A 23,891-nucleotide genomic window follows, 5' to 3' on the forward strand; every position below is an offset into this window, starting at 1 on the left:
TTATAAGGTTTTTAAACTCAAGTTCAACCTAAAGAAAAATCTTTGTAATGACATCTTTGTCAATGCCTCATTCTAGGTGTAAAAAGAGAAGAGGAAGCTCAGAATAGGGTTTTTGATAGGAGAATAAAAGGAATGGAAACGCCCTTCACAACTTTGCACACAAAAGGTGAAATGGGATAGTGTAAGGCTACAGGGCTTTCTGAGCAATGACAATGAGGTCTGTCAAAAGAAAAGAGAAAAGCTTTCTGGCAGTTACAGCCAGGAATAAAAAAAAAGTGTCATTTAAGAAGGGTTTTTGGGAACAAGGAAGAATACATTTTCACCCGTCGCTGAGTCCTGAAATACGGCTCAAGCGGCGCCCATATTTTTCTGCATTGTAGGAGTTGCCTTAAGACTCATGCATTGCAAAGTTAAACGATTCCCTCTGGAGGTATGTGACTTGCACAAACCTTGAAGTTTTTCTGTCTTCAATTGCACTTCTTATCTCCTTTGTAAGTGAGACTGAAAAGAAAAACCTCCAAGGGGCCTGTCAGCCCTAATATGATGGGGTAAAAGTGCCTTGACGAAGTTCAAAAGAGGCGACAGTCCTCAGACAAAAGGTGGCCCCATCAACCATCCTCCTTTCAGCCCTCTGTCTGGCCCAGAACAAAAAGGCTTTTGGCTTCGACCTCTACCCAGACCAGTTCTACTGCCTCTGGACTGACATGCTCTGGAGGGCAGGGGTAAAGAACTAAACCAGCTGCACCGTAGGGTACTACCCATGGATGGCTGACACAACTGTGATGGGATATCACGCTGTACTCATCTCTCAGCAGAGAGCGTTTCAACGAATGGGAAAAAATTTAGTTGGGTTAATTCCTCAATCATCCCATTGAGTTTCATCCAGATCGGATGCGTATTGCGCTTTTCATAGCAATTTTTCCCAAAAATTGTGAGTGCCCTTACATTTCAACCTATACTGTATTATTATTAATGGGGATAGAAATGTTTGACAAGCCTTTAAAGTGTGAATGACCATGGTACCAGGATTAGGATCACTGATCCAGTGCATCACAGGGCAAACACAACCAGACAGACGACCATTGCACACTCCCATTCACTCCCTTGACTTCTGAGAAATAAAATCAACAAGCACAGGGAGAACATGCAAACTACACACAGAAAGTTCTCACTCTGGAACTCGTCTTGCTGTGAAGCAGACATGCTAACCCAAAGCAAAGGATGTGTTGTGGCTTAGAAAATGTTATGCTAAAATAACTCATTAAAAATACATTATCTGTCCCTATCATATGTCTAAATCTTTTATTTCTTTAACGATGTAACATTGCAGTGACCCAACAGGACCATGTTTATTCCAAAATAAGATGCATTCTAATTATCTTTTTTATCAGTTATCTTAAGATACATACACACCCGACAGTTGTCAACCAGATGACAACAAAATGAGGTATGCCTCATTAAAGGCACGTCAGAAGGTGAAGCTAAACAACCCCAAAATGTCAGAAAAACACATCAAGGGCTGAAATGCACGGATACTGGTAATAAGTTGCCTGCCCAGACATAGTTGAGGGGAGCTTTCTGACACGTATTATAGCTTTAACAAAAACACAAAGGAATTCATGGTATGATAAAAAAGACTTCAGGGTTCACATGAAAAGGCACAAGGCAATTCAACTTTTTTTTAATGATTAAAAGGTGCAACCGAAAACATGAATTTGAATTAAAAAAAACATTACACAGTTGGAAATATAAAATTGGTATAAAATCGTTCTAAAAAGTCCTTTTAATGTATTTTTTTGCGCATATTTTGTTTATTGGTAATACATGACACACTATTTTTGTTATATACATTTTCACTACAGGTACCCTTTAATCACTCGCACCTCGGGGGATTCGGGCTACAAGCTTTTCCCTGAAAGTGTTTCAAAACTTTTAAAACAGTCACTTTCATATATTTTATTTTCCTACTGCAGGAATCCTGACGGAGACGTTCAACCCTGGTGTTACATCGCTGATCATGAGGATGGGATCTATTGGAAATTCTGTGATATCCCTACCTGCCAAAGTAAGACGCCATCATTTATGTTTCCTCCTCCCCTCACACACTCTTTTACTTTTTAGGCCGAGCTACCAGCGTCACGGTCTGAGTTTACCTCCGTACTGTGATTATAATCCTAACCCTAACATAATCCAATAAACAAATAAAACACGTGCTTGTTCACTTTGAAAACAAAAATGAATTATTATTTTTTTTTTAGCAAAAATATATTTTCCGGCAGTGCGCATATACAATCTCAGTACGATGTGCTCTCAGTACATGACACCGGACTAAAAACGCCACTCACTTTCTTCTTCTTCTTCTTGTGTACACTAGTAAAAATTGCTCCTCCTCTGTTATTCTTGAATGGATTGGGCTGAAATTTGGGAGGTATAATCTATGGATGTGTACGCATCGACGCTTCAAGCCCGATTTTTGATTTGGGGTTCCAGGGGGATCCTAAGGGGCCCCAAAAAAATACAAAAAATAAAGTTGAATTCTCATTTATTTGCCAGTCAAATATTATGACGGTTGGTGGTACCGAATCATTGGTACATACCAACACATAAATGGAGCCCATTACCCCGTACGTGTCATGGGGCACCAGGAGGCCCCATTCTTCAAATGACTACTCCTCCGTTAGTTCTCGTTAGATTTGAATGCAGTTTGGTATGAATACTCAGGGCGCCCTTTTTTTAAATGGGGCCCAGAGGCCCGCACTTATTTCCGGTAATTTCCAAATTTATCGGAACATAGTCGTGATATATCGTTTTAAAGGTAATTAAACGTAGATTACCATTTTACATTGCACAATTTCATTTGTTTTAGTTGGTGGAACCGAGTCATTTCACTGAATTCTCGGGAACGTGGTACGTGCTATTCGCCGCGGAGACGTTCCGCGGGCCCGGTCGTAGTTCATCAGAACTACTAAATGTATCCTCCAGGCTGTGCATTGGCTCATGAATAAAAACATGTTTATATGCTATGCTTATCTTATCACCAGCCCATAGCTTAAACTGAGTGGATGGCTTCTTAAAAAGCTATTATCATCTAAAAAACGTCTCTAATTAAGTCCCATCACCCTTTCTTCCCTGCAATGCCTGGGCCTGCCCTTACTTTATTGCAACCTGTCAATCACTACTATCTGTGTGTGTGTGTGTGTGTCTGCACAACACGTGTGTGTGTGTGTGTGTGTGTGTGTGTACTTAGGCTTTCGCCTTTGGCTTTGTAGCTTGTTTTGACAGGCTTGTTGATGCGACTGACTTGTTGCATCTCCTCGTTGTGATGTTTTTGTGTTTCACTCACATGTGGGTGTGAGAGGTTTCCTGTTGAGTTAATGCTCAATTAATGTGTGTGAAGACGAGTTTACGAGTAGAGAATTTACAAGTTCGTGTGACTATTGTGAACATGCACCGACACAAATCTGCTTTTCTTTACATTCATTTCCTCGAAATCAACAACATGCACTGCTTTCACTGCCAAAGACTTAGCTATTCATTTAGTTACTGCACATGTGCAAATATTTCGGTTTTTAATTAAAGCTAAATAGATTCTCCTTTCATTAATGTGCAATGCATGCAGGATGTAATCACGCATATTGTTATGCAAACACATAACTTTGGTCTGTCTCTGTAATTTTGGCGAAAGCCCGGTTTAATTAATTTTGGAATAATCAATTTTTCCTAGCTACACAATGTAAAATTGACAAGTTGGTTAAATATTTACCCGAGCTGCCTTCTAACGTATTGAAGCAATTTAACCCACTTTGTAACCTAAGAGCAAGTCAGACTTAGTCAGGAATCACAATCAGATGAGCATATTTATGGAGACTGAAGCAGAGCAGCATCCTTAACTGACTTTTTTTTTTTCCTACAACTGAAAAAAAAATCAAAATGACAGAATCCCTTCTTAAATTAAACATTGGTTAAACTAATTAAAAAATACTTTGCTGAGCAAAAGAGGCCAAAATAGCACAGATTAACAGGGCGAACCATATCACCTGCCACACTTATTTGTCACGAAGAAAGAACTAGAAATCAGAAGTGATAGTAATGGATTACAAATACTCACGTTAAAGTAATTTAGTTGCTTTTATGGGTACTTGTACTTTTTTTTTAGTACATTTCTAAATCAGTAATTTATCTTGTAATTAAGTACGTTAAAAGAAGTAAAGTAATTTGTTACAGTTCTACACCCAACCGTTACTAAATAAATTATTGTGTTTTGTGATATTTTTTTTTATTTCCGTTTCATGACAAATTTAACATAATCCATATGTTCTTAGTCTTAGCCACTTCTGATCGTCGGTTCAGGTTGGGGTTTCTACCTATTATGTTGTTGCCCACATGGCACATTTGGCAAGTTCATACTGTAAATGTAGCTCTACTTAGAGCCTGATAATTTTTTATTTTATTTAGAATTGAAATCATTGGCATTATTTTATTTAAAAATTAATTGTACATTTTGACAAACATTTTATTTTATACAGATGCCTTTGTGCAAAATAAATTAAGTTCCAATCGTGCAAGATTTGGTCTCTTTCTTTATAAGTTTATACATGAGGTGTTTACTGTATGCAAGGGAACCGCGGGAAGATTTATTACCAAAAATAAACGTGGGTCACTAACTTTAGGTACTATTTAATTGAGCTACTTTTTACTTGTACTTGAGTATTTTATGTATGATTTACTTGTACTTGAGTACAATTTCAATCAAGTAACAGTACTTCTGCTTGAGTAGGATATATCAGTACTCTTTACACCTCTGCTAGAAATACACTCCGGGCTTGATTTGTTAAAGGATTACATGCATAGAAATGTGCGCTAACACGTTCTGGTTCATCTGCTAACTGGGTGTAACGAGGACTGCGTCTGCAAGAATGTGCAAAATGTTGAAGAATTTTGGGAGGAGTAGAGCTGGGTGCCTTGGCCAATTTCCTGAATCAATTTGATTTTGATTAATAAGGTTTTGAATTGATTAATCACGATTCAATTTTGATTCAGTATTGATTGATTGTTCCTTTAAATTTTACTTGGATAATATGAAGATGGTTCCAAACATCTGACTTCAGCTGGGGCGTTTTACCCAGCAGAACTTTGTCTGCCATGTTTGCACTGAATTGAATGCACTCTGGCATTGAGCAGGCACAGTAGATGACTTTGCTAATGCTTGACCAGTGTTTCCCAGCCAGGGGTACGCATACCCTTATGGGAACGTGAGCACATTGCAGGGGGGACGTGGAAAAATTAAGAATTTCTTTCCAAAATGATAAAAAAATATTCTCAGTCATTTCACAAGTCCGTCAATAAAATGGTACGTGTGCGCAATGACTTGTTTTTAAAGTTTAAATGCCTGTTTAAAGGGGACATATTCAAAGAAGCTCCTTTTGTGGTAAATGTCATAAAACTTATATATAACACAGCCAGGGAAATTATTTGTTTTGTATTTATTTATTTAGATTACTTATTTTTTGTATTTATTCTTATTTTTTTTCTAATTTCAACTTTATTATTTTTCTTAACAATATAATCATAATCATAATATATTAGTATTAATAATACAAACATTTACTATAATATTATTTCTTATATTTATCATTTTTATTGCCTTGAAGGCAACATGATTTTATGTTTAGTTTGAGTTAAATGAGAACATAATGCCTACATATTAATGGTTCAATTTAAGAAGATGAAATAAAATGACTTGCGTTGAATATTCAGTTGTGTTATATTCCACTTTTGGAGAATCATGAACACGTATGAGTGAGGGGGTACTCATGGTATGACAAAAAGGCTCAAGGGGTACACAAGACAAGAAAGGTTGGGAACCACTGTGCTGGACGATAGCACAAGCCTACTGGGGTGAGAGTTAAAAAAATTTTTTATTTCAGCACCTATGAATCGATTTTGGAAAATTTCAAATAAATCGATTTTTTTTACTCAGCTCTCAGGAGGAGATGTAAATAATAATTTAACACATGCAATGTGATTTACAAACAATCTAGCTCATTTTGGTGGCTGCTTTTGTGTATTGATTGAGCGCGTTTGGCTGGCATCGTTTAACTTTCACAGCTTTACTCACAGATGGCTGCAGGTAATGATGCAAGGAGGAGACGTATGAGCAAAACGAAAAAAACGACGTTACCAATAGGGTTAGAATTTTCTTGCAAACCTTTAAAGTGTGAATGGTCATGGTATCAATATCTACAAAGATGATTTTTGGGGCTTGTGCTCACTGTGTGCTCTGTGTCAGTCTTCTACAATCTACCGGCTTTGTTTGCGTATCTCCCCCCTGGCTGCCTCCCACAGCTCAAAGACATTCAGGTAGGGTTGATTGGCAACCCAAAATTGCAGAATGTTTTGATGTGTCAGCTAATGAGCGACGTTGCCCTTTTGTTCAGTATTAGTCGCATTTGCCTCTAGCCTTCCTATGTCTCTTAAAAAGAATAAGTTGGTACAGCAAATAGTCAGAAAGACAGATGGATGGGTGGTTGGAATTCATATTATCTGGCCTGTCAGTCATTAGGGATAAAACGTTTAAGGCACAATAGAAGGTGATTCTATCAGTATGTGTTTAAACGTGTGCCAAATAAAGGCTAGATGTAGTTCGACTAGTCCTGTTAACTCATTCAGTGCCAGCCATTTTCAGAATTTCTAACCCCCTCAGTGCCAGCCGTTTTAGAGCATATTGACTGATTTTTAAAGACCCACAGAATATTTTGTGCTATGACAGTCTGAAATCCGTAATCAGCAGTTGAATAGAGCAAGTTTTGCAGAAATCGCCAGTTTGAGAGCAAAAAGCTGAGAAAACAGGCTTTTTCTAAAACAAAAAATGTCAGTGACTATGAAGCTTTTTTTTTCTTATTGAAAACTATAACATCTGAACATTGGTTTCCTTCTAAAAAAAATTAAAAATAAAACAACACTGAAAAGGCTTTTGATGGCAAAATGATTATTATTTTTGCTATCTGGCTCACAGTTGAATGTTTTGCTTAGTATATTTTGTATCTTCCTCCCCCCGTCAACCACACAGACGTCACTTCGTCTTCCTCCCGACACGCAGAGATGACCCGTTTGGTCCGGTTAGTTGATGGTTTTATCTCACGATCGCAACATTATCAATTATCCACTCAGGTCCACATATATTGTGTGTCAGTATGTGGTGCTGTGAGCTGCTGGATACTTCACAATAACACTTCATAGCACCATAATCTCTCTCGTTCCTGCTTCTTCCTCCTTAGCTAATGGTAGCATTTGTGGCTAATCTCACATCTAAAGGTGCCACCTTCAGGGCACCAGTTGGTTACTACATCACATTATAGCTTAGATGAGGGACCTCCGCCTGGGTGTATTCTAGTAATCTCCGTGATAAAACGCAATTGACAAGTTTTCTCGTCAGTGGCACTGAGTGAGTTAACTTCATGTCATGTCAAGTTTTTACTTCTCTATGTTGTGATCAAGTTCATTAAAACATGACTTTAATATAATGTTGCCAAACTGGTATCGCTGTTTGCTAACGCTAATCTTTTTAAGGGTATTATCATTATTATTATGACTAACTTGAGTAAAGACAAGCCCTTATTAAGTTATTATTAATTAGTAATTGCTACTGATAAAGTAAATGTGGTATTTTAATGCACATTTCCTTTGAAATTGTTTTAAAACACTAGGGAGAGAGGCTGAAACCTATAGAAGACACGTGCTGTACATATAGTGGAATCGACAATAAAGCTGACTTTGACTTCAGTTTGCAGCATTTACAACCAATTGTCAACCACCACCCAATTCTGTCCTAAAGTTATCCCGCCATTATCATGTCCACAGCACTCATTAACCCATGTAATAAGGCCTTTTTGGCACTTTGCCTCTGCAAGTCTATGTATTTGTTGATGACATTGTTGCGTGTCAGTGTGTTCAGAAACCTTCGTGAATAACCTGTTTCAGGTAAATGTCACTTTAGCTCTGTCTCATCCTTTAATCTTAAATTGTGTATTTTCTTTACATGTCTTTGGGTGAATCCAGGCCATCTTTTGTTCCAAATGGGTTTAACATGTGCTGGTTCAGCCTTGTTTTTGTCAAAGCTTCAGTTATGCATAGGATGTGACCGTTTCTTGCTTCATGTGGTCCGTTTAAAATGCCTGAAAGCTCTCCCCATATCAAATGCTAGTTTAAATTATAGGGTTTCCTAATGTTTGTGTTCTTAAACTTTAAAAGCACCCTGTCACAAAATAAAAACAAGGTGAGCCAAGCATTAAGAGCCACAAAATTCCTTTTTTTCCCTATATTGTGAAACACTTTGTGTCCAAGTTGTTTTTTTGTTTTTTTTTTATATATTTAATTTGCCATTGTGTGTTCTCAATCACTTTCTTGTGAAAGCTTTAGTTTCAAGGTAGCTGGCAACAAAAGCCTGACAATATTGTGATGTGGTAGCGGAAGGGCAAAGGTGGTTTTTGTGTTCATTTAGTCTGGCTTTTTGTTTTGTCTGAGCATTCGTTTGGTCTACTTTTGTTTTTACTTTGATGTTTGCATGCTTCATGCTTTGCGCTCACCTTGGCACCTGACACACCCTGCCAACGGATTTGTCTGATATCCAGGTAGGCCTACGCTCCCTGGCACTGAAGTGATGGCGACACACCTCGTGGAAACGCAGAATTTGACTTTGAAGCTTGCTGGATTTGTTTATTTGAAGTAATCCATCATGGTGGCATGTATTACAGTTTTTGTTGATTGCTTAAACACGATTTCCAAACTCCTGCACCCAGGACCCAAACTTTACACACTACACACTACGCTTGAGTATAAACCACTGACTTTTAAATCAAACTCTGCCATTTAAACTGAACAACCTTTTGGCAAAAAGTCATTTTGGTGTCAAACTGATACACGCTTCCATAAGAACAATAATAAGTATAAGAATAATACATTTTATTTCAAAGTGCCTTTCAGGCCACCCAAGGACACTTTACAATAAACAGAATAATAAAAAACAGAATAAAGAAAAGAAAAAACAGAACAATGTAGGAGAAATTATGGAATAAGATGAAACATTGAATAACAGAGAATATGTATGTCAACACATTTATTTGACATAAAGCTCTATAGGCTTTCCTATATTTATTCGTTCACTATAAGAAAACAGTTTTTTCTTGACATTTTAAATCAGAATTCCTTAGAGCAGAGAATAGAACTAAATACTTTTACATGTTTTGTTTTTCTCCACAACAAATGGTTTCCAACAGCCAAACAGGAAATGGCAATGGAATAATTTTTTAATTTTTTATTTTATTTTACAATACTATAGACATCAACTCAAAAAACATATATTAGGCTACTATACATTTAGAAAATTACTGTAAATGAGTGTAAAGCAGCCCATGTGTTTAAGGCATGGTTACACTGTGTTTAAGGGATAGTCATAATTATTTAAAGTGTGGTCACTTTGGTTTTTGCACATGTTCTTAGTGTGTAAGCAATCGCCAAAAACGGTATAAGGTACAGTTGTGTAAAATATTTAAAAGGTCTTGTCTTTGTCTAACAACTAAATGCTTTATAAAAGTCTGATACAGGGAAGAAGATTAAATTGTTCTCCTGAAAATATTTAAATCTGCTTTACAGCCAGTTGCAAGAGAAACAAAAACTATTACTATCTGGAAAACAATAAAACTATCAGTGCCAGGGCAATTTGTTCTAGAAAATAAGTTACCTCAGGGTGCAGACCCACATTATAGCAATAAAAAATTATAATAGTTTGATTTTATGCTTTTGTTTATCTTGATTGTTTATCGTGTGTGTGTGAAATAGGGCTGCACAATTAATCAAATTTCAATCCTGATCACTATTGTGGTTGCCACGACTAAATAAATCTGATCGTCTGCTATAATTAAAATATTTGCTCTGCACTTTGTAATAATGTATTTATTTCGTCAGCTCTTGGTACATTTTGAATTCTTTGGTTAATTTTTTTAATGATTTTATTAGTATAATTCTTATTTAAACCTTAATTTTACACTGTAAACTGTACACATATTGTTTATTTAAAAGTGTGATAAAAACAGATTTCTTTCCCTAACATAATATATTGATAAAAAATAATCGGGATTATCATTTTGGTCGTAATTGTGCAGCCCTAGTGTAAAAGCACAAATCTTATGTGGAAGTGGGATTTTGTTAATATGTGCAGGTAATCTCACTTATGGGAGATTCTCTTTGCATGTGTTTGCATGTAAATTGGTATCTTGAAATCCACAAAAATTTTATTATTTTGAATGATTTCTTTGACATAAGTTTTCTACAATTCCATTTATCAGACGCCTGTAACCAAAGCGATGTATAACACAAACAGTTCGGAATTTGACATCCTGTAGTAATGGTCCAGGTTGGATTCGAACTAGTGACCATGGATTGCAAGCCCGCTTTTCTTAACCGTTACGCCAACACTGCCAACATCGCCTCTCACTATAAAGACAATGCTGGAGATTGTGTATTTATGTAACACAACTGTCATTTTCTCACGTTGTGTTTTTTTTTTTTTTTTTTTTATCCAAAGCTTGAGTGGCAGACGTGACTCCAGGCTGCTCTTGAGAAAACACACTTCTGCTTTGCCCTAGTCTGACCACTTCCTCTTTTTTTACTGACACCATTAAAATAAATAATCTCCAATTATCCCTTTAATTCTTCCCTTTTAAGATGAACAATTCCCAGGCTTTAGACCTTTCACATTTAACACTAGTGTTCCTCAGGGATGCCAAATTGTTTATTTTAGTGGCAGAGCAGAGATATGATGAAAGAAGGAAAGTACCGTATCCCATGAGAAAACATGTTGACAACTTGATCTGCTGCTACTGCTTATTTTTATAGTCAAACAAGACCAAATAATTAAGCTTTCCATCCGTATTTATTGATAGTTTTAAGACTATCAAAGGTTTGGTTGACTTTTTGTTCAGTAATTTTCATATTTTAGTAAAACTTTTATTCATGTATTTATTTATTTTTATGCCATGAGAAAATAGGTATTTTTTCTTCCACCTAGTAGTTTATCACATACACTTACATTAATAGAGGCAAGAATTCCATCAGAGGTTTTGAAGTAAATTCCACGAGTATGCGTACACACCCTCCTGTCACATCTGATACCAGTATCTGTGCATCACCTTTAATAATCATAAAATATTTTCAATTCTTTATGTGGCACATCAGTTTTGTTGTAGTTTTTAATGTGAAAAATGATGGGTTCAAATCCCGGTAGGGTTTTTGTTCAGTTGGAGTTTTACTTTTCTTTTCTTACTTGGTCTTGTTTTGACAATAACAAGTTTAGATAATTGTTTGGACACAGAATGGCTGCTGGATCTTTGTTTATGCAATATTGTCCTTTATTGAGTCAGTTTGATGATTTCATATATTTATAATCTTTTTCTTTTTTTTTTAAACTCTGTTAATTTTCATTCTGCTGTCTCTCTCTTCAACTGGTCCTCCTCACTACCAACCTGACATACATTTCCCGGCTGCTTAACACACACTTGGGCCACTCTAGGTTAAAAAATAAACAAAATATAATGTAAAAGTAAGTTTTAAATTGCCGTAAATGTTTGGCTCAGATTTACATTAGGTTGCACATCGACAAAACTACCTCATGCTAATTCCAGCAATATTTTTTTTTCTCTAATGTTATTGCATAACATATTGTTCAAAAGAGAAGACAAAATTTAGCTTGCTTTTACTACTACGTGGAAGTGAAGGAAACTTCAAAGGAAACATCAAAGCTGACGAAGACTGGCAGTTGTCAGTCGAAACATGTCAGGAGATCAAAGTGGATTTCCAAAGGAACTGTTGTCTGAATAAATGAAGCCTTAACAAACTGCCTTGTGTTGTTTACAGCAATACTTGAGGATCACTGTATATTCACAATAATATGTCAGAAATATGATATTACTGTTAAAACGACTAGTTTCCTTTTAGTTTTCCCACACATTGATTAGTATTATTTTGAGCAAACAGCTGTAAAAACAACAGAATGACAAGAAGATACCATTCCTTAGGTACAGAAAATACAGCAAAAAAACAACAACATCCAAATAACAACATTAAATGATGTAGACTATAAAATGTTTTGGGCAGAAAAAAACCAAGCATGGATCTATTGCATATTTCCATGAAGTTCCAAAGTATGTTAATGTGACAGGAGGTGAGAGCATGGCCCAAACCCAAGAACAGTCTATTCTGAGGAGACATTTTGTCTTGGTGTGCCTCCTTTTAAGATGACATGCTTGACAATGCCCTAAACTGATTTAGACTGACACAGAGTGAAACTGTCAGGGCGAAGTCCTGAAGGCCTTGCCAAAACAAAGTTGCTTTGATGTGAGCATTGGAAGCTCATCTCTCAACAGTCCATACCAAGAAAAACTTGTTGTACCACTTCACTCTGCACTACAGAGAGCCAACTATAGCGGGGATTACTTATTTATGTTTAAACATTGAGAAAAAATTGCATTTTTCATCACAAATGTACCCCCAAAGGAGTAATAATTCCAGAATAATGAAATATACTCTCATTTTTTTATATCTCAGCACATTCTTACACATGCTGTAAGGTAAACATACTGTGCTTTAAACATTTGAACTATTCCATTGTGTCACTTTGTAAAGCCGCTTCTGTTTGTACCTTAATGTTTATTTGTCTTCCCAAGAGTCAGTTATGAGTTAATCACCCACTCCAACAATTGTTAAAAGCTCAGATGAACGTGATGAATCTGTCAGCGTGAATCAATACACATAACACTAACCCGCGTCATAACAACTCATGGCCAAATTAAGCCTTTCTCATGCTTGCAGGTGGAGGTGGTTCAGGAATGTTCAGGACAAATATGTATTTATGAGAAATTGCCTTTGTTGGGGTTGACTTATGAACCTGCTCAGTGACACTTTGATTTTTGATGATTGTTTGTAAGAACTGACATGAGGTGAACTACACGTCTCTGCACTTTTGACCCTCTTTCAGAATAAGTTTTTATCTGGTATTTCTCCCATTTCTGATTTAACTGTAAGACATTATTTTAATTGTAAAAGTCCATCTATCTTATTCATGGGGCTGCTGCTTCCTGTTATGGTGACACTTTCTAAAAGATTAATAAAAGAAATACTGAGACGTCTTTAAATTTGTTCTTTCTTTCAAGAGGAAACAAACTTTGGCTACATTCATACAACAGGTCTTAATGCACAATTCTGATTAAATTCGGATTCCAATTTTTTTTTGGTGTGCTCATTCATATTACGCACTCTTTTATTTAATTATACACTTATTTAACGTTTATTCTTTCTTTCATCTTTGTTAAAGGTTTTATTCTTTTATTTGTGATTTTAGTTTTCATAAAGTGGCTATAACAAAAGCAATTTCCCCCTGGGATTAATAACGGAATTCTGATTAAATTAAGTTTAGAGTATGAACTAAATGTGACCCCGATGCAACCCACATGTGCAAAATAGATCCTGTGGTAATACGTAACCATGCAGGCACCCACTGTTTTTACGGACATAAATATGGTAATATGTATAAATTATAAATATTTATTAATTCTACGACCTCACTCTCTTTCTGCTTTCCACTCTGTTCTTGATCTGTCATGGCTGTTTTTCCCCCCGCCACTTCTCCTAGGAAGCAAATTGTGACATTTATCGCATTTCAATGACGTAAAGGTCGGATTAACGCGATCTGGCTGTTCAGACAGAAGTTGCATTGCAAAATATCAGATACGCATCAGATTTAAGATGACATATAAAAGTGGTCTAGGTCGGATTTGAAAGAAATCGGATCTGTAATGTTCAAACTGTCTTTAACTGATCTGATGCAGGTCGCATATGGGGAAAAAAATAATAAATCGGTTTTGGGCCACATATACCTGCAGTCTGAACATTGCTTTTGACTTCTAGTCTTTCACAGTTTATTCTATTACTGTCACCTCATTATGTTAGTTTGGTTCTCTTCCCCCAAATGACAGACTTCTGTCTTGAGAAAAGATGGATCTAACGGCGCGTTCACACGGGAGAACCAGAGGTAGCTTTAACTTAAGTCTGGAGCGGACCATAGAAACAAATTCTACTCCCGATAAAAACAGCGGTCTCGGAGCAATTATAAACAAACTCTCACACACTGTTTGATCTTTGGTATAATAATAATAATAATAATAATAATGCATTGGATTTTATATAGTGCTTTTTCATAGACACTCAAAGCACTTTACATTGCTGTGCATTATTCTTTCACTCCATACATGGCGGTGGTAAGCTACTATTGTAGCCATAGCTGCCCTGGGGCAGACTGACAGAAGCGAGGTTGTCACAGTGCGCCATCGGTCCCTCCGACCACCACCAACACTCACTCAAGCACCACATTCATACTCGGGAATGTGGGTAAAGTGCCTTGCCCAGAGACACAACGATAATGACTTGGCTAGAGCGGGATTCGAACACCCAACCCTTTGGTTTCTGGATGACCCACTCTACTGCTCAGCCATGGACAAAAAGCTGCTCTCCGCCCATTTCTGTCAACTCTAGGACTATCTCTATGTGATAGGGCTTGTTAAACTGGGGTCAATAGGGTTTATATCGACAAATTCTCCATCTAAACAAATGACCAAATGTTAATGTAATACATACAGGTGTTATGATGGTGTGATGTTATGATAGTCTGTATGACTTAAGAAAGAATGTTTATCAATGTTTTAGAACATAGGGGAAAAGTAATGCTTGTGAATATCTGAGACAAGAAACAAGAGAAAGTCAAACAAGGAGAAAGTAAGCATATTGTTTGACAACTCCACGTAGACTGAAGGATCTAAAGAACTCAATGAACTAAAATATGTTTTCAACTTGTGAAAGGAGAATATTTATCCTCATTGTTTTCAGAAGCAGAACGTTCTCTCCACCAGCTTCACCACATGCTGCAGCCCTAACAGGCATACAGTCCAACTACAAACTGTGTGTGTCTAGCTGTGTGTGTTTTGTCCTGTGTTTTACTGAGTGTTAAATCCGGGCAGATGTTTAAACTTTCAGAGAGAAAACATTTTTTGAGAAATTTGCTAATTTCCTGAACTGTGATAATCAAAGTTAAAGTCGAGTCAATCATGTACTAATGGTTAAGTTGGAGAACTTGCTCTTTAAGAGATTTATTTACACCATGGAATATAATTTTAGAAACAAGCTAAACTGTGACTTTTTGGAATACAATGTCAGATTCAGAGCTAATTAAGTCATGCAACGAAATATCTGAAGGACTAATCATGTGGCTCGTTTTAAAAATGTTCCCAAAAAGTTGTGGAATGTAGTAAACGGATGCAGCTAAGCCCAAATGTATGTTCTATTTGCCGAAATCTAATTTGGAAAAAAGATGAAAACAGAGCCACCAAAGCTTATTTTCTAACCACCCAATTAGTCAGGAACTCTTTTAGAAAGCAGCTCCACAGCAAATCTGATCAGATTTCAAGGTTTGATTTAAGCCTTCATAGCCTAAAGATGAAAGGGTTATTTTTTTTTTACAAGGAGATACAACTTTCTCTAAAGCTTAATATCCACTGCTCATGAATTAGAGAAACAGAAGAACCATTTTTAAACCACCACAGGATCTGTCAGAAGTTTGCCAATGCTGAAAAGAGTCTGCTCTACATTACCAACACTTCATACTCAACAAAGTGGATCTAGAAGCATTGAGCATTGTTTTCTTGCCCTAGTCTTTCAACCATGTTCTAAGCATTTCCTCAGGGTGAATACCTCATTGATTTTTGCCCACCTGTAATAATAAGTTGGTCCTGTGGATTTTCTAATACATGGCTGTTTTTCCTGACTTTTGGACTTTTATTACGCACACATTATGTTTCAAAATAAAAGCTTACAGAGAAACCCAAACCCTACAAACATTTTCATAGCCTACAAAGCCAATTGCCTATTTTAATGATGACGTGACCTCTTCACAGCCAAACTCAGGCAAAGTTATTGCGATAATTGTTTTGCACTCTTCACACGTTAATCGCATATCACTGTGTCCAAATGTCAAGTGAGATCCTGTAAAGCAGTTTATTTATTTGTTAGCAAGGATACGTCGCAATGGATTTTGTCAAAATCTTAACAAAATATAGACCTTACGCTATGAAAGAATACGTACATTTTTTAATGGGGATCCAGACCAATATACTGATTCTGGTTCAGTTTTAAAAAATTCAAATCTTCATATTTTATCAAAAAATCATATCTTGGTTTGTAATTGACCGATCTTCATGAATATTTACTCAGTTGTGTCGGGTTGGTTCCTCAATTACTCCACTGAGTTTAATTTGGATCAGATCCAGATTGGGCATTTTATCGCTCGCTTTTGGAAAATATTGGGGTGCCCATACATTTGTACCAGCTGTATAATTATTAATTGGGATAGAAAGCATTTAAACTGAATAATCATGGTGCCATGATCAGGATCACTGATATTTTTGCACTGGGGATATTTTTTGCAACGTTTTAAGCGCATTAACAATCTCCTTTCAATAAAAAAAAAAGCCCAGCATGACTTTTTATGTTGCATTTCCCACTTCCTTTGTAAAACCAGTGTTTAAAAAATCACCCATTTAATTAATATTGGATAAAATAGTCCTTCTGCTATACATGTACTGTAGGTTCATGTATTTACAGGTTGTGTTTTTCATGTCAAGGAAAGGAAAAGTCACCAGCTGCTTTTTGTTGGCATTGAATCATATACATTGTGTCACATAAGAGGAAAAGAGTTTGTCATTGATATTTTCCATCTTTATGTCAGTCTTTACCAGATGATGCCAATCTAACCATGTCTTCTCCATCTCCACACTACCTTCTCTTTCCATATTTGCTAAATGGAAGCCTCTCTCTCTTCTGACCTTGGGAAAAAGCCATCTGCTTTTTGGATCAGCCCAGCTCATCTAAATGAGTCAGTGTAGCTAACATTTAGGTTTCTGGACCTGTGGGAGGCTTCTGAAAGCAAATCCCAAAGGCTCAAGGAAATCATGAAAACTACATGGCAGGATAACGCTTAAGACAGGGGATTTGAATTTGAAACCTTTTTGCTGTAAGGCATGAGTGGTTTTAACCATAAACACCCTCTGTTTTTTACTCTTGGCCTTGAAAAGAATCTAAGTAAAGAGTGAAAGTAACTCCAAAATTACTCTACTTATTTTCTGTTAATTCCTAAGGAGTTGACAGACATTTGGTGACACATTTAAGTGAGGACGATTCAAAGGATGTGCATCACTGCCTCACAAAGCAAAAGTCTCTGGGTTTTAGAGTTTTAGTTGCATTGATTGATCTCCCAAGTGTGCAGAAGCTTTCCTGGCACAGAGCAAAACTACATAATCTTTTAAAGCCTAGCTCCCAAAGTGGGGTATGGGTACCCCCAGGGGTACTGAACTTGTCATAGGCAGTATGTGAATAAAAATTAAAAACATTGTGACAATATTGGAAACTAGAATGTAAATAGGGCAGCAGTCAGGAGCCCCCATGCATTGTCACAAGTTACACATTGGCCTCTGTAAGATACCTTCTATTAAGGCTGGGCGATATGGAGCAAAACCTCCTATCTCGATATTTCCTTGCTAAATCTCGATATACAATATAAATCTATATTACTTGCAATCAGTAGCACATGATTAAGATGTTTTATTGTGCTTTATAATAATAATCTGTACCTATCCTCAACAGGATAGGTAAAACTCAGAGACAAATATCACTTTTTGTGATGCTGTGTCTGTTAAATTAGATTAGCGGTGGTATCGATGAAAGCACCATCTGATCACTTTAAAAGTGAACAAAGGCTAACGGCACTGCAAAGGTCAGAGAGTTTCTCCTCTGCCTGCTATCCTGGTGTCAAATCTCCAGAGACTCCTCGGGGCATCGGGCTGTGCATTGCTCCACTGGGTTTCTATAAGAGCACAACTCCAGGTCTTACCTGTAATTACAAGTTGCAGTCCCCGTCCAGGAGCATTGATCCCTTCCGTCTCATCCACGTTGAACCACTATAGTTATACCAACACACAAACACAGTAATGTTCATCAACCAACAGCTTCCTTAAACAAGTTGATTTATAGTTTACTACCTTTTTTGAGCTCCTGACTTGCGAGGATGGCTCATTACAAGTGCTTTAGTCACTGTTTAATTATAAGTCTGATAATTTGCCTGCCATAAACTTTAAAAGCCTGATATTTTACAATCCTTCAACAGTACTGCATAAATCTGTCAGAAGCAAACAGAAAGGTTGCTAATCCCTTAATAATAATGATGCAAAGTTTTTGAAAATGTTTGTCCTTGAAGGTTTTTTTGGCTTTTTTAACATTCTCTTGTGACGATATAGAGGGTAGTAAACATTTATTTACTTTAATTTTTATTTGTTTATTTGGAGAGGACAGTGCACATTAATGAACACCTGTACAATGCTTTATGCAAATGTGCCAGATTTTAGCCATGAGCTACTTTCCATCTATAGTCCTCATAATAATAAAAGATACAGACATGGACATAATATATACAATATTTACAACCAACCGAAGCAGTTTCTTATTGAAAAATTGCAAAACAGCAATAGACTTCAGCACACTTGATGATTTTTAGCATTTGTATTTGTGTAGTGCAGTTGAAAACAGCAGGTCACAATCAAAATGTTTTAGAGTGAGCGACACACATTGTGTTTTTAATTATTGTCACCCTAAAGAGTACAGTATCTAAACCCTGAGAATTTTTCTGAATAAGCTGGAAAGTAAAAAAATTCCATGAGTATGGGTGGGGCTACTGGAGCAGTTAAGACATGACCAGTTTATACTATAAAATCCCCAAAGAACAATCTATACTATGTTAACTAGCTACTCAATACTCACTATAGCTCTATATTCACAATTCTCTTAGTCCAACCTACTCGACACAGATTACAGAGTCAACAGGTGCTAGTTTTCATAGGAAGGGCGGGGCTTATGGTGATGGTTTGTGACATGAGAAGCCTCCACAATGTCACAAACCGCCATTCTCAGCCAATGGCAAAATTCTATTATAATAGCCTGGTTTTAACCCATAGAGGGCAGTCACTTACATTTTTACAACAAAATACGCCAAATTAAAATACGAAAGTGCTAAGAGTTGGACAAGAATCACTCAATAACACTACTTGATACCAAATACGTTTGTTTCCAGCAGAAAAGAAGTGGTTTTGGGCTTCAGTTACTCTTCAACTGTTGATCCTAATCCCTAAATGTGCTAATACATGCTTACTACTTTGCTAGCCAGGTTTTAACCCGTACAGAGCAGTCACACTTATTATTACTTTTTTTTTTACAACAAAATACACCATATTGAAATAATTTGACTAAAACTTCAAGAGTTTGACTACAATCAATCAACAACACTACTTCATACTCAAATACATTAGTTTTCAGCAGTAAACAATGTGGTTTGGGGCTTTAGTTACTCTTTAATTGTTGACTCTAATCCCTAAATTTACTAATACATGCTAACTACTTTGCTTGCCCAGGGCCTGTGATTTAGTATAAACAGCTTGTTTATTTGAGCCTCATTTTGTCTAATAAAAGTTTCAGTTTTGCCCTCCACGTGTCCTGGTAATCTCTAGCAGGTCATTAGCTTTCCTTAATGGCACATCTGTGCAGAACCGCCTTCCGTGTGTAGCTACTTGCCGAGGCCTGCAGTAATTGTGGAGGGTTTGTTTGTTACAGTAGACCTCTCTGTGTTGTTCTCATCTTTCTGTGCGACGTGTTTGGGGTCGGCGGTGTTGTTGTGTCTGGGTTTCACCGTGCGACAGATACTATTGAACCTTGGTGATCCTGTTTTCTGCTTCCTGTCAGGCTTGTGGTGCAGAAACATTTAAAGACCTTGGTTTTTTTTAGGCGAAACCAGGCAGGTATTCTTTGTTTGTGATATTTAACAGGTTGTTTTTTTTTGTGTTTGTTACTATGTGGGTGAACTTTCTTCAGCTGTGATTACAATAACTTCTCAGAAGTGTGACTTGGGGCGAGTTGGGCATTTATACACCTTCACTTCCCCCCACTTCTCCACTCTGGCTTGTTAAAGTCCACCAACAGCTTTGAAGTGGTATGGCCGTGTGTGTGCGTGTGTAGCTGCATATATTTACACTTGTTGCACCTGCAAAGCAGATGTTTAGTAACACAGCTTGACTTGGATGGTTTGCTCGATGAACAATGTTCCGTAAACATGAGCATTAAGCGAATTTCACGCTGGAAAGCCAACCAGTTTGCTCCAGAATGTGATACGGCCCCCCGACCTGCTGCTCCTCAGCCCCCCGGGATAAGAAGAGCACAAAGAATGATAAATTAGCCCCACTCTACAATCTTCTTGTCAAAGCAGAGTGTAAAAAGAGAGTTTATTCCTTTAATCTGACTGCTGAGCACAGCAGTTGCATTTTTCCCCCTCTCCGATTTTCAAAAGCCCCATTATAGTGGTGCCTTGCTCTGAGGGAGGTTGCTGGTCCCCAACCAGGTGTTTATCTCCGTCCCTCCCTCGGTTCTCTATATGTATACTCCATCATGCACAAGCCTGTGTGTCTGAAGCCATAGATGACATAGAAACTATCATATCTTTGCATAATGAGATGAGGAAGCGAAGCTCTCACTCACTGTAATCAGTCGTTCTAAGACTGTGAATGTCCACAGGGATCTTAATGAAAATGGTTTCATGTAAAACCACAGAAAAGTCACAAAAAGCATGGCTTGCCTGCGGTTGAATAACGAGTGTACTGCTGCTCTGAGGGACTTTGATAACTTTTTTATCAAATGTATTTTCTAACAGCATGACTGCAGCATCGTGCCCTCCAAGAACCTTCAACTCCTTTCAGATGAATTTAAAACATCTGACATACATTCATCCTTTCTGTAGAGAAGGGGTTCTCAACCTTTGGGTCAGGACCCCATTTGGGCTCACGAGACAATCTCAGGGGGTCACCAGATGCCTTCAAGAATATATTTTATGAACAATTTGAGCCCCTTTTTGCTCATTTCTACCTTTCTACCATTTTTGTTCACTTTTTCTTGCCATTTTTTCTGCTCCTTTTAATGCATTTTGCTACATTACTCCAATTTCTGCCACTTCTCCATCACATTTCAATGCCTTTTCTGCGTATTTCTCCTCTTTTAAGACATTTTCAGCACATATAAACTTTTCCCACCTAATGTTGCATTTGTTGACTCATTATTGTCACTTTTCACCATATTCCATGCTTATTTTTGCCAATTTTACCACATTCATGATTTATGCCCATTATTTGCGAGTTTAAACTAATTGTTGCTACTTTTTGAAATACATTACCCCAGTACATAGATGACGAGACGGTTGATATATCTTTTTACACATTGTGAATGGCATCATATATATTTCTGTGTCAAAGTGAATTTTCACAGAGCAGAAGTTCTTTCTGTCATGACAAACAAACATCAACCAGAGGGATATTGTTGTTTCAATGAATGCAGTGGCACTTCTGAACTAAATACTTGTATTTTTTTAATTGTTGTAAATGGTTTTCTAGCACACCATAAGGGCTCCTAATAGACATTTTCAGGTTTCATTTGAGGTGTTAATCTTGTGATTTTTACTCCTTGAGTGACTTCTTGAAATGTTTTTGTTTTTCCACTATTTTATATTACTTTTGGCCCTGGATGAATTAGGATATCACACTTGACCTATTTTGAGTACTTAGAGTTCAGTCTTTTTATAACTGTACTGCAGTAAAATTTAAATTAATTTACTTTTTATTTTGTAATGTTTATCATTTCACGTCATTATTTGTTTCCTGGGAGCCGCGTCACATTTGATCCTTTTTGGTGACTTATTTAAAATTTCCAATTGAATAAAACAAAAGCACATTAATTTCCCTATTTTAAATACAGTTTTCAATGTGATTTCACTTAAAATATCACTGGAATAAAACATGCCCCCCAAAACAATCATGGATTGGAAATTGACTGCTGCAGGCTTTATGTGCACTTCCAAAGCTATTATCTTAAATTTAAAGCCTTTCTAGGGTTTATTCACTCTGTTAGTTTTTGACAGATTGTACAGAATTTGAGTAATACCTGGTGGATTTAGGATGGCAGGCTTATTTAGCTTTATGATGCAAAAGTAAAGTACTAAAGTTAACTTTGTTTTTGCAGCATTTGTAAAAAATTAACTTAAAGACAATTATTTCGATTTTTGTATTGTATTTTCTAGAGTATAAGTTGCTATTTTATTTAATTGTTTTGTTAAAATCGAGGATGTGATTTATACAGCAGAACGCCCTATGCATTATTTCTTTAGACCGTCACCGGCAGTATTTAGCAAGAAAAAATTTGAAATGTGAATCACTAGAAATTGTGAATCATTTTGTGTAAAAGTGAGAGTATATTGACTCAGCTAGAAACCTGTTAAAAGCCTGTTTACATTAGATTTTTGAAAATTATATGGTATCAAGCATGAAGTATGTAAACCATGGCTTTAAGATTTGAGTCAGACTGCAATCCTGGGGTGGAACAAAAAGGCAGAATCTAGTTTCCTAAGTGATGTAGTAGAGCTGACGGACAGTTAGCGTAGCAGGCTAGCACATAGCCAGATTACAGTAAAAAATGACTATTCAAAGCTTTGAATCATATGATATGCAAACACTGAGCATTTAGAAGGAGCTGATGTTTTTAGATGTTTGTAAAAAAAAAAAAAACTGCATTTATTGGGGGAAATAGACTTTAGTCGATTGATGATTGGCAGCTTCTTCAGCCTATAGTGTATTGCTTTATAGAAAATACATGCTAAGACAACCTAATTGCATGGGAAAACTTGTCATATTGTTTCGTGTGTGACTGAAAACATTTTTGGAATGTTGCAAGACAATTTTTTTTCCATGGTGAAACACAAAAATGTTTGTGCTGCATGGACGTAAATTCAAGCTGATGTATTTAAATCCTCATCCTAACCATAACCTAACCACGTCTGTTTCTTACCTGCGAGCTGAGTCAGTGCAGTTTTTTGTCCCTGTCCGTCCTTTTCCAAATTAAGTTATTTTTCATGCCAAGCAGCACAAAAAAATGTGACAAAATTGTAGAGGAATGCACAAGACAAAGGTTTAAATTTCATGACACTACCACAAAATTTAGCGAGATAGGGTTGTAAGAGGCTAGAAAAGATGAAAGTGTCACCATTGCACTAAACCAATTCAAAGGAAACATCTAGGTGTGTGACTTGGCTGGAGCGACTTATCTTTGGGTTTTTTCCAAGAAAATTGTCTATTTTTTGGAAGACGACCTATATATCGTCACGACTTGTATTTTGGAAACTACAATTATTCTTTGAATAATGCACAAATGTTAAACTTTAACATTAGACTCAAATAGTTTAAGTTGATAACACCGTCTACTATTTTTTATGGAGAGTCAAAAAGTGAATAATAAAAAATCCAAATACAGTAACTCGCTGTATGCTCCATGAAACTATCTCTGATTATATTGTCCATGCTGGTTCATGATTAATTTTGGTCATATTCCTGAAACATCACACATGGTATATACTGTACTTAACTTCATGATTTTGTGGTAATTTCTTCCATTTTCTTGTAAAGCTCTTGTTTACCTTTCATTCTTCCCTTTTTTCCAACCCTGATCAAATCAATATAGCATTGAGTAGTGAAAAACCCCATTGAAAAGAATGTTTGACTCCATCTTGGGAGGCATAATACTAATATAGATATGTAAAATGATCTCATAGGCAACTTTATTCAGATTATAATCATTTTTTGGTGTGTGTTGGCTTCTTATTTAACCCTTTACGCACAACTTTTAAAAGCTTATTGAGTGTCTCAACTTGAACT

The 23,891-nt window shown here is 36.6% G+C and overlaps 1 protein-coding gene across 1 annotated transcript in view; it reads left to right on the top strand.

Annotated features, from left to right (window-relative positions):
- The window catches only part of kremen1 (kringle containing transmembrane protein 1), a 71,117-nt gene that overhangs the window by 33,882 nt on the left and 13,344 nt on the right, over positions 1–23,891 (top strand). The window contains exon 3 of the mRNA XM_028456909.1: positions 1,974–2,065. Within this exon, the coding sequence (XP_028312710.1) occupies positions 1,974–2,065 (92 nt within the window). The remainder of the gene's footprint in view (positions 1–1,973; positions 2,066–23,891) is intronic.

This window comes from Gouania willdenowi, chromosome 9 (genome assembly GCF_900634775.1).
Source record: "Gouania willdenowi chromosome 9, fGouWil2.1, whole genome shotgun sequence".
Taxonomy (NCBI): Eukaryota; Metazoa; Chordata; class Actinopteri; order Blenniiformes; family Gobiesocidae; genus Gouania; species Gouania willdenowi.